General features: G+C 49.1%; 1 protein-coding gene across 1 annotated transcript; it reads left to right on the forward strand.

The window, feature by feature from the left end:
- Window positions 1-1,135: 1,135 nt before the first annotated feature.
- LOC135186671 (histone H3.3A) lies at window positions 1,136-9,803 on the forward strand. Its single transcript, XM_064164606.1, has 4 exons — window positions 1,136-1,247; window positions 2,691-2,845; window positions 4,652-4,805; window positions 9,056-9,803. The coding sequence occupies exons 2-4, from the start codon at window positions 2,718-2,720 to the stop codon at window positions 9,182-9,184; spliced, it is 411 nt and encodes a 136-aa protein (XP_064020676.1). The 5' UTR covers window positions 1,136-1,247; window positions 2,691-2,717; the 3' UTR covers window positions 9,185-9,803.
- The last annotated feature ends 1,811 nt before the right edge of the window (window positions 9,804-11,614 follow it).

An 11,614-nucleotide genomic window follows, 5' to 3' on the forward strand; every position in this document is an offset into this window, starting at 1 on the left:
TGTCAGGCTTGATTAGCCTCGAACAAGTTGCTCTGCTAAACTGCTGTTGCTGGAAGTAGCTTGGATGTCTCTGCACAGAACTGTATTTCATCATCATAGCACATTAAAAGATTTTGCAAATCATGTGCAGCTGCTTCTTATACCTAAATGACAGACAGGACAGTGGGAGCAGATTGTGTGAGTACAGAATTCAACTCTGTAGTTGAAATGTAGTTAAGAAAATTGCAAGTGACTGTTCAGGGATTAGAAGCTGCTTTCCAATAGGACATTTGACTTCTGGTATTAACAGCAAATAAAATAGAGTGGATTTTCTCTTTAAACAACGTGGCATCTGATACATCTGGCTGGGGGTCCTCTGGCTATGACAGCCTGAACCTTACAGTTGATTTTCTAGCAGCTGCGTTTCAAACTTGAAAGAGCTTGACAGCACTCATACGGTAGATGAATCTCCTTCTCCTTCCCAAACCCCAGGTTCTCCTCCAGTTACTGAGTCAGAAGTGACCCCAAGTGTCCCCTCCTGCTGCTCAGCTCTCGTTTTGCAGAACGTGGATTATGGCAGTGCCACAGGGAATCCTCACCGGCTCAGCCCCGAAGGGCCTGCTTAAAGTGACACTTTTGGTATGGATGCTACATAACAAAAAAACAACTGCCCAAGCCCAATAAAGTGGACTTGGGGGGCTGACGAGATGCTTTAGGGGGAAGGGGTGGGGGGAGCGGGTAAAGGCCAGGCCTCGCTCTCTCCACACCGCTGCCCCACCTCCCAGCCAGCTGCTGGCAGCCCCATGCCCTTAGCCCCTGGGCCTCGCTTTCCGGATCCCTGCTACACCCGCCCGGTGGGGGCCCGGGCGTGACAGCCAGAGAGGGCTGCAGGTGGGGCCGGGCCGTTAGGCGGCCGTTGGGCGGCCGTTGGCTGTGCCGTGGCCCGGCGCGTCCCCGGCCCGCGGGGGAGCGGAGGGAGGGCGCAGGAGGGAATCCCCTCGCGCGCGCGGCGTGCCTTTTGTGTTTGTACACACGGCGCGGGGGGGCGGGCCGGGGGCGGGCCAAGCCTTCCCTCCATTGTGCGCCATTGGCGGGCGGGCGGGGCCGGGGCGGGGCCAGCCGCGGGGCCGGCCCTCCCGAGGCAGCCATCTTTCAATTGTGCTCCGAGCCGCCGCCAGCAGCAGCAGCAGCCTCGGCTCCTCCTCGCGTCGGCCCTCCCTCCTCCCTCCTCCCTCCCGCACGGCAGCCGCGCTCGCCCAGCGGACGGGGTAAGTCTGGCGCAGCGCCCGCCGCCCCCCTTTCCCTGGCGCCCCACCACCCCACCGAGGCGCCCCGACACATTCCCCCGACCCTCCCCACAAACTTTTGGGGGGCCCCGGAGGTAGCGGCGGCTCTAACTCCCCTTCCCCGTGCCGCCTTCGCGGCGCAACCGGAGCGGCTCCCTCCGCCGGCACCCCCGGCCCCACTTCGCGCGGTTGTTGCCCCCCTCTGCTCCCCTCGACCCCTCTCCAAACCCCCATCAGCAGCTTCCCCAATCCCTTAGCTACCTTCTCAGCCCGACATCCCCCCGGATCGGGTCTGGGAAGCGGCCGCAAAGAGGAGCCACTTGCCAGCCCAGGGTAACTCTCCTGCCTTCCTTCCCCTGCTCCCCACAGTTGTTGCTCAGCTTCACCATCTTGTCTCTTTTCTCTGGTCACCGACCATATTTTTTTTCCTATTGCATAAAAAACAATAAAAAGGGAACGAAATTCGCCGAAGGAGCGACCCAAACCCAACGCAATTTTTTGATTTTCGAGTGCAAACTTTTCCGCTGCCTCCCCCTTCATCTGCACCCACATGGTTTGGAGTTTCTTGCGATTTTTTCGGCGTTATTTTTCGCAATTTATTTTTTCCTCCTTTGCAAAAGGACTAGGGCTGCATTTCGTGATTGTTTCCATTTTGTTCTGGGTCTGGGAGATGAGTTTGCCTGTGAGAGGCGCTTGGGAGCGAGGCGGCTTTGGGGAAGCAGTTACACTGAAAGAGAAGGACGGCACCCAGAAAAACCAATCCCCCCAAAAAAAAGTTTGTTGCTTTGTCACACTTGATCTGGACTCTTTGCCTTTTTTGTACGATAAATATCGTTTTGCCTGCGATTCCTGGCGCTTCGGGAAGCGCTGGCGGGCGGCGACGTCGGCCGGGTGGTTCGGCGGAGGGCCGGCGGGGGCTGCCTCTCTGCTCTCTCCCGTTCCGCAGTTTCGGAGGAGATTTTCGCCGGGTGGACGCGGCTGGTCGGGTGCTAGCCCCCCGATGTTTGTCGGGCTCTATTTGCAAGCACTTGGCAGGTGACGGGCGGCCGGCGGGGGGGGAGGCGACAGCCGCTTCTCCGCGCCTGCTGGCGGGCGGGTTGCTGGGCTCTTGCCGCCGGCTCCTCACTATTGAATTCGTGGGCAAAAAGATCTATATTTTAATATTCGGCTATCAGCAGGCGTTTCGTTTGGTTTTTTTTTTCTTTGCTTTTTTTTCCCCCGTTTTTCTCTTCGGCGGTCGGAGGCGTTAGGCGGCCGCGCGCGGCAGGGCTAACGGCTCGTCCCGCCGTTCAGCCGCCGCCGGGGCGTGGGGCAGTTGGGGTCCGTCCGTTGAGTGGGGTGGGGGAGACAGGTGCGGCGGGGGCGTGCGCTGACGGGGGGCGGGCGGCCCCTCTCGCTTTCTGTCTCACTCCCTCCCCGCCGCAGGTGTAAGGCAGCGACGTCGGCAGGAGCATGGCCCGCACCAAGCAAACGGCCCGCAAGTCCACCGGCGGCAAGGCGCCCCGCAAGCAGCTCGCCACCAAAGCCGCCCGCAAGAGCGCGCCCTCTACTGGCGGGGTGAAGAAGCCGCATCGCTACCGGTACGCAGCGCCGCGCACAGGCGGCGCCGGCACGGCGCTGCTAGCACCCCGCAACACACGCACCTTCCCCCCCACCCCCCCAAACTCCCTCCTCCCACCCCCGCGGGGCCACGGGAGGCGGGGCACCGGGGTTGGTTGGGGAGAGTGTTCGTTTTCCTCGCCGCCGCGCTCCTCTACACCGGCACCAGGCCGATACGGCAGGGCGCGGGTTCCCACTTAGCGCAAAAAAATAAACAGCCGTAACGCCGCAACCCAAACCCATAAATGTCCAGCGCGGGCACGGCCTTGGTGTTTACCATGAACCTTTTATCGAGCGTTTGGGTGCTGGCACCTAAAAACCAAATCACCGGCGCAAACGCAGTCCCGTGGCTTGTTTTTATGGTTATTAATTCTGGTTACGGAAGAGCTGCCGCAGGGTCCGGCCGCCGCCAAGTTTATTGGTTCCGACCTTATTTTAATCTACTTGTGGGGTTGGATCGGTCCCCCCCGCGCCGTTCCGGCGTGCAGGGACGGTGATCAGCCACGCGAGGGCGCGGCGTGGCTGCCGATGTGCAGGGCGTCCGTGAAGGGTTCTGTGCTCGGTCGTCCCGAGTTAGGGGTGTTGATGCACGGGAGGATGTAGGCTAAGGTGGGCGGCGGGTCGGTGCGGCAGCCCTCGTTAATAATGGATTCTTTGCTCGGTGTGGCATCAGCCACACTTCAGCTTGGAGAGTGGTCGTAGGCTCGGTAGGGAGAAAGTGGATTGGGGAAGAAGCAGCCTTGAAATAGGAGAATGTAATCTAAAAACCTGCTGTTGCAGGTAGGTGTGAGGCAGGATTAATTGACTAGGAGAAATGTAGTAAGGCTCGAGTAGGAAAATACAGTTTCTACAGAAATAAACGTGTTCATTTCATGGATCATAGAATCAAGCAGGTTGGAAGAGACCTCCAAGATCATCCAGGCCAACCTAGCACCCAGCCCTATCCAATCAACCAGACCATGGCATTAAATGCCTCATCCAGTCTTTCCTGAACACCTCCAGGCACGGTGACTCCACCACCTCCCTGGGCAGCCCATTCCACTGCCAATCACTCTCTCTGACAACAACTTCTTCCTGACATCCAGCCTAGACCTCTCCCAGCACAACTTGAGACTGTGTCCCCTTGTTCTGTTGCTGGTTGTCTGGGAGAAGAGACCAACCCCCCACCTGGCTGCAACCTCCCTTCAGGTAGTTGAATTCAGGATGAATTTGAGACTGCAAAAGCTCACAGCAGTATTGTGTTTTGCCACATCTGGGCTGAGATAGTTAGTGTCAGCTAGTGTGTGCTGCCCACCTCTTCCCGGAGTGAAGTCAGGGCCTTAAGGGCCTGAGGAACCTTGTGGAGAGGCCAGTGGAGGTTTGCACAGATTGATGGTGAGGAAACAGTGACCCTTTGCCAATTGAACTGGTTTGGCATCAGAAGCACTGGAACTCTTCTAGTAGAAAGAGAACATGACTGGTGTTGAGATCATAGAGTCATAGAATGGTCTGGGTTGGAAGTGACATCCAAAGGTCATTTAGTCCAACCCTCCCCTGCAGTAAGCTGGAGCATCCTCAGCTAGATCAGGTTGCCCAGACCCCTGTTGAAGCACACCTTGAGTATCTCCAGAGATGGAGCCCCAACCATCTCCCTGGGCAGCCTGTTCCAGTGTTGCACTGCGCTCATGCTAAAGAGCTTGTTGCTAACATCCAATGGTCAACCTGTCTCTTTAAGGCAATGTAGACTATGTTCTAAATACTAACTCTTCTTTCTTCCTTCCTTTCTAAACCTTGCTTTGCTGTGAAAGGCCAGGGACTGTGGCTCTCCGTGAGATCCGGCGCTACCAAAAGTCCACCGAACTTCTGATCCGCAAGCTTCCCTTCCAGCGCCTGGTGCGGGAAATAGCTCAGGACTTCAAGACAGATCTGCGCTTCCAGAGCGCCGCCATCGGTGCTTTGCAGGTGAGGGAGCGCCCTGCCAGGGGCTGGCTAGGAGGGGGTGAGGGCCTCCCGCTGGTAGGCAGGGGTTAGTCCTGTGAACGCTGCCACAGCCAGGCTCAGCCTCCCCCCCCAGAACCTGGAGACTGAAGGTATGAGAGGGCTCCGCCTCCTGCTCCCATTGGCCAGGCTGTTTCTAGGCTTAGCCCAAACTCCACCTGATTGGTGGGCTGCCCTGGTGGGCGTGGCGCCTCATCGGAGGGGAGGGCTGGTGTGAGAGGATGCGCTCCGCAGCCTTGCCTTGCTCACAGTGCGCCTAGTGATGCCCTGCAGGTATCGGGGGCTCAGATAGCGCAGCGAGAGGCCATCGGCTCCTGGCGAAGCAGGAGCTGCTGAGGGGAAAGCTGCTTTTTGTTCCTCTTTGCCTTGAGCTGTTTTTTTTGGTTGGTTTGTTTTTTTTTTTTTTTGGTTGGTGGGGTTTTTTTGCTGTTTTTTTTTTTGGTCTGGGGTTTTTTTTTGCTTTTTTTTTTGGTTGGTTTTTTTTTGCTTTTTTTGTTTGGTTTTTTTGCTGTTTTTTTGTTTGGGTTTTTTTTCTGGTTTTTTTTTGCTGTTTTTGTTGTTTGGGGTTTTTTTGATGTTTCGTTTGGAGTTTTTTTGCTTTTTTTGCTGCTTTGGTGGGGTTTTTGCTGTTTTGTTTGGGGTTGTTTTTGCTGTTTTGTTTGGGGTTGTTTTTGCTGTTTTGTTTGGGGTTGTTTTTGCTGTTTTGTTTGGGGTTGTTTTTGCTGTTTTGTTTGGGGTTGTTTTTGCTGTTTTGTTTGGGGTTGTTTTTGCTGTTTTGTTTGGGGTTTGGTATTTTTTGTGTTTTGTTTGGGGTTTGGTATTTTTTGTGTTTTGTTGGGGTTATTTTTGCTGTTTTGTTTGGGGTTATTTTTGCTGTTTGGGGTTTTTTGCTGTTTTGTTTGGGTTTTTTTTTGCTTTTTTTTTTTTCCTGTTTTGTTTGAGTTTTTTTTTTTGCTGTTTTGTTTGGGGTTTTGCTGGATTTTTGTTTGTTTTTGCTTTTTCCTCCCCTTTTTTTTCCTGTTTTATTTTTTGTTTGCTTTTGCTGGGTTTTTTTTGTTTGGTTGGTTGGGTTTTTTTCCTGTTTGTTTTTTTTTTTTGTTTTGTTTTTGCTGTTTTTTTTTTACTTGCTAGCCCTTACCCCTCAATGTAGTTGCCCTTGACAGCCCAGTGCATCTTACAAAGGCACAGGATAAATGTTCTCTCTATCCTCAAGCTTTGTGGGAGGCTTTGCTTTTGAAAGTTGTGCAGTCTGAGTGGAAGGTGTTGTATAAAGCTTGTTTTGGTGTGTCCAAATGGAGGTCGTGATATCCTCAAATGCTCTTTGAAGAAAATCATCTTGATAAGCCACATCTAAACCCAATTAGTGAAATAAGCCTTTTTGTGTGATGATGTAAAGAATCTATTTAGAATATATTAAGAGTGAAATATCATTTGCTCTTTCTGACACAAATTCCTGCATTTAAATGCAGGCCCCCTCCAAGACTCTGTTCTTATCCTGGGAACATTCCCTTGTCACGATAGACACTCATGATTAAACATAAGTCTTTCCTGTTCTTTCAGCTGTTGACAGATTGTTCCAGAGCCTGTCTGTAACTGTATAAATCTGATAGGCAAAATGGTATTATTCTGATTAATGCCTTCCACTTGATAAGGCTCAAGATGTATGCCCTGAAATCCTATAAACTTGAGCAGATGCTTAGCTTCAGAAGGTGGCTGCATGCATTTGGAAAGTTGCTGGTTTTGCTCTTAGTTATTCTGTCCTTATTGCTGTGAGTGCATGTGGTGGGTTTTAAATTGTGAGTTTGCCTGTGTGTCTTTTTATCAGGAGCTGATTATTAAAACACAGTCATTAGTTCATACATCTTCAGAAGTTTGTTTTGAACCTCCTGGGCTCTGCATTAAGGAATTGTTGGCACAGACTGTGTCCACAGTATGCCCAGTGCATCCTGCTTGCATATTTACAACTCCCTCCAAACTTTTAACCCCTTTGTACCATGTTGTTTGTGCCAACATTGGATATTTGGTCAAATGTCTTCACTTTTCACTTAGTAATTTAGCAAAACTGTAGTAGAGAAGCTTATGATGCTCATATCCTACCATGTACAAAATCACCAATGCTGCAGTCCTCATCTGCTGTAGTAAATGTTTTCCTTTCTTCCTGTTAGATGATTTATCTTTTTAAACAGAGGCTTTGAACCTGATAAGTTGATTTTTGTGGTTCCCTGTAATGAAATGGTTCACACAAGCTGATTGCTTGCATCTATCCTGGAAAGGAGGACCTCAGCCTCTTTTCTAAGAGCAAGCTGTATCATTCTTGCCTTCTCACTATAGCTGTGTCCTGATCCATGTGCTGATAGTATGCTCTCATGCTGAGATACTTCCTGGGAGATTAAGTGTTAGAATTCTGTGTCAACCCCAAAAATGTGTAAACCAAAAATGTGCAACCAACTTAACGTGAACCAGAAGAACAGTAAGGTCCAACTGAGCATTGGTCTTAATCCAGAATCCTGCCTGTAGTTGTTCAGTAACAGGAAAAACACTGTGCTCAAGGTTGTGATTTTTCCCAGAGTAGGGCTTGTCATTTACTGTCCTAACCACAGATAAGAGGTGAGAACCTGCTGTGACAATGGGGAGCTGTGCTGTGTGCCCCAAACAGCCAGGAGATGCTTAGGCAGGAATTAGGTGTAGGAACAGGTCAAGTGTCTAATGTAATCCTTTGATTGCTGTCCCATTTTTGGTGATTTGGGGAGTACCTGAGCTAAAGGAGGTGTCTTTATTTCTAATAATTCTTAATACCCTGTTTTGTTTTTTCTGTTCACTATATTTTTTTTCCTGCTAATTTTGGGGTTTTAAAGTCATCTCTTCATTATCCTATGGCAAGGAGCTGTGTGCCTGAGCTGTGTTGTGAAGGAACATAGAAGGTTGTGAGGTCTCCTCTGGAGCCTTTCAAGGCCTGTCTGGCTGTGTTCCTGTGTGATCTGTGTTAGATAGGATTGTCCTGCTCTGGCAGGGGGATTGGACTCAATGATCTCCTTGGGTCCCTTCCAACCCCTGTGATCCTGTGAATACCTGCTCTTATTTTCTCTAGCATCTCCCAATTTTTCCTGATGCTCAGCAGCTTCTACTCTGGAAGAGGCAGCAAATGAGCACTCAAACAGTGTAACCCAGCCTCTGAAAAGAGAAGTTGCTAAACAGACCTTTTGATAAGCCCTTATCTTGTGAGAGTCCCATCAGAATGTTGCTTCAGCTATTTTCTGCAGGATATCTTCACCAAATGGCAGTAGTGCACAACTTTGATACAGAAGAATGGCTTATTAGAGAATGCAAGCTTACATTTTGATGAGAACCTAGACATTTGGCATGTTTGCCAATAGTAAAGATAGAAACCTAAACCTAGTGCTGTTTTCCTTGTGCTCAAAGTTGTTGTTAACTCTTTTCTTCCACACTAGTCAAAGTTGTTATTAAGATTTTTCTTCCACATCAGTCAAAATTGTTCTTAACTTTTTTATTCCACACTAGTCAAAGTTGTTCTTAACTCTTTTAGTAACAGCTTTGACTAGTGTGGGATAGCTCTTTTCTTCCACACTAGTCAAAGTTGTACTTAACTCTGTTATTCCACACTAGCCAAAGTTGTTCTTAACTCTTTTCTTCCACACTAGGAGTCAAAGTTGTTCTTAACTCTTTTCTTCCACACTAGGAGTCAAAGTTGTTCTTAACTCTTTTCTTCCACACTAGTCAAAATTGTTATTAACTCTTTTCTTCCACACTAGGAGTCAAAGTTGTTCTTAACTCTTTTAATAACAGCTTTGACTAGTGTGGAATAGCTCTTTTCTTCCACACTAGGAGTCAAAGTTGTTATTAACTCTTTTCTTCCACACTAGGAGTCAAAGTTGTTATTAACTCTTTTCTTCCACACTAGGAGTCAAAGTTGTTCTTAACTCTTTTCTTCCACACTAGGAGTCAAAGTTGTTCTTAACTCTTTTCTTCCACACTAGGAGTCAAAGTTGTTCTTAACTCTTTTACTCCACACTAGGAGTCAAAGTTGTTACTTTTTTCTTCCACACTAGTCAAAGTTGTTCTTAATTCTTTTCTTCCACACTAGGAGTCAAAGTTATTAACTTTTGTCTTCCACACTAATCAAAGATGTTCTTAACTTCTAACTTTTTTCTTCCACGCTAATCAAAGTTGTTCTTAACTCTTTTCTTCCACACTAGGAGGCAAGTGAAGCTTACTTGGTTGGCCTGTTTGAAGATACCAACCTGTGTGCTATCCATGCCAAACGTGTCACAATCATGCCAAAAGATATCCAGCTAGCACGCCGCATACGTGGGGAGCGTGCCTAAACTTCACTCTGATGAGTTTTGTCATTCTCCAAGCAAAATCTTCTTCCTGTTATTGGTAGTAATGAACATTAGATATTTTTTTTTCCATGGGGGGTTAAAAGGTACCTAAGTATATGGTTGCAAATGGCTTAAAAAATAGGGGACAGAATTGGATATTGGCAAGTTTTGGGGTTTGGTTTGGTTTGGTTTATTTTTTCCTTTCCATTTTCATTTGTGTGTGGATTTTTAATAGAAACAAACAAACAAAAAAAAGGGGGCTCATAAATTCACAATGTGGTGGGAAAAGAACAGCAAAAAAAAAAAAAGAAATTTCAACAATTCAACTTTATAAAAAAAAAAAAGATTTAAAACAAAAAAAAGCTATAAATAAATCTGTCAAATTTTTTTCTGGACAATGTCAGCATTTGGATTTGTTTTGGATTTTTGTTTTCTTTTTAAACAAGTAAATTTCTTATCAATGGCAACTAAATGGTGTTTGTAGCATTTATATCATACAGTAGATTCCATCCATTCACTATACTTTTCTAACTGAGTTGTCCTACATGCAAGTACATGTTTTAATGTTGTCTGTCTTCTGTGCTGTTCCTGTAAGTTTGCTATTAAAATACATTAAATGAGACCTGCTTTTTTGTCTTGATTTTTTTTGATGTATGCTATGTGGGTTATGTTTGGTTAAAGGATAATCATCTTTCCCTTCCCTTTTTCTCTTCAGTATGTTGCTGTGATGGTTTGGGTGTTACCTGCCCTCCCCCACACACTTTGTAAATCACCCAGACTAGACTCAGTGGCTCTGGAAATTGAATGAAGCTTTATATTTACAGCTTAGCACAACAGACAAGCAGAGATTTACAAGCTAGACAGAAATAGACAAGGTAAAAGGTAATACAGAAACACAACAGCCCTCCCAGAAACCTGAGTCCCCAGGAGAGGCTCCCAACTGCACCTTCACCTTCACCTTACCTCTCTACACAGTATCACCAAGGTTGGAAGAGACCTCATAGATCATCAAGTCCAACCCTTTACCACAGAGCTCAAGGCCAGACCATGGCACCAAGTGCCACGTCCAGTCCTGCCTTGAACAGCTCCAGGGACGGCGACTCCACCACCTCCCCGGGCAGCCCATTCCAGTGTCCAATGACTCTCTCAGGGAAGAACTTTCTCCTCACCTCCAGCCTAAATCTCCCCTGGTGCAGCCTGAGGCTGTGTCCTCTTGTTCTGGTGCTGGCCACCTGAGAGAAGAGAGCAACCTCCTCCTGGCCACAGCCTCCCCTCAGGTAGCTGTAGACAGCAATAAGGTCTCCCCTGAGCCTCCTCTTCTCCAGGCTAACCAATCCCAGCTCCCTCAGCCTCTCCTCGTAGGGCTGTGCTCAAGGCCTCTCCCCAGCCTCGTTGCCCTTCTCTGGACACACTCAAGCATCTCAGTGTCCCTCCTAAACTGGGGGGCCCAGAACTGAACACAGTGCCTTACCCAAGACTTTGCCTTATGCTCAAGGTAGCTTGGAGGCTCAGCCAGGGGCGTTAGGAAGCAGGTGGATTAGTCGCACAGAGGGCAGGTTAGGTTAGAGAGAGAAGTGCAGTCCCCGAAGCCCAGAAAATGCCTCCCTTATCTATGTTTTTTGTTCTTGTTCTGATAGAATCAGAATGAAGTCAGGATTGGAAGGGACCACAAGGAGCAGACAGTTCCAACCCCTCTGCCATGGCCAGGGACACCCTACCCTAGAGCAGGCTGCCCACAGCCCCATCCAGCCTGGCCTTAAACACCTCCAGCCATGGGGCCTCAACCACCTCCCTGGGCAACCCATTCCAGCCTCTCACCACTCTCATGCTCAACAACTTCCTTCTCACCTCCAGCCTGAATCTCCCCTCTTCCAGCTTTGCTCCATTCTTCCCAGTCCTGGCACTCCCTGAGAGCCTGAAAAGTCCCTCCCCAGCTTTTTTGTAGCCCCCTTCAGATCCTGGAAGGCCACAAGAAGGTCACCTGGGAGCCTCCTCTGCTGCAGACTGCACAGCCCCAACTCTTTCAGTCTGTGCTCACAGCAGAGCTGCTGCAGCCTCTGAGCATCCCAGTGGCCCTTCTCTGGGCACACTCCAGCATCTCCACATCCCTCTTGGAATGGGGGCTCCAGAGCTGGATGCAGTACTCCAGGTGGGGTCTCAGCAGAGCGCAGCAGAGGGGGAGAATCCCCTCCCTGGCCCTGCTGGCCACACTTCTCCAGACTGAACAGCCCCAACTCTTTCAGTCTGTCCTCATCAACCCAGTTGCCTCAGCAAGCCTATGAGTGCAGCAGACATCACCATTGTTTCCTTTTCACAGCCTGTAATCTAATTCTTCTCACCAAAACATTCTGGCTAGCTTCAAACTGCCCCAGTTGCCTACATTCTTGGAGCAGATTCAGGAACCACTTGAGGATTATTCTCCTGGCTGCAGTA

This window comes from Pogoniulus pusillus, chromosome 25 (genome assembly GCF_015220805.1).
Source record: "Pogoniulus pusillus isolate bPogPus1 chromosome 25, bPogPus1.pri, whole genome shotgun sequence".
NCBI lineage: Eukaryota > Metazoa > Chordata > Aves > Piciformes > Lybiidae > Pogoniulus > Pogoniulus pusillus.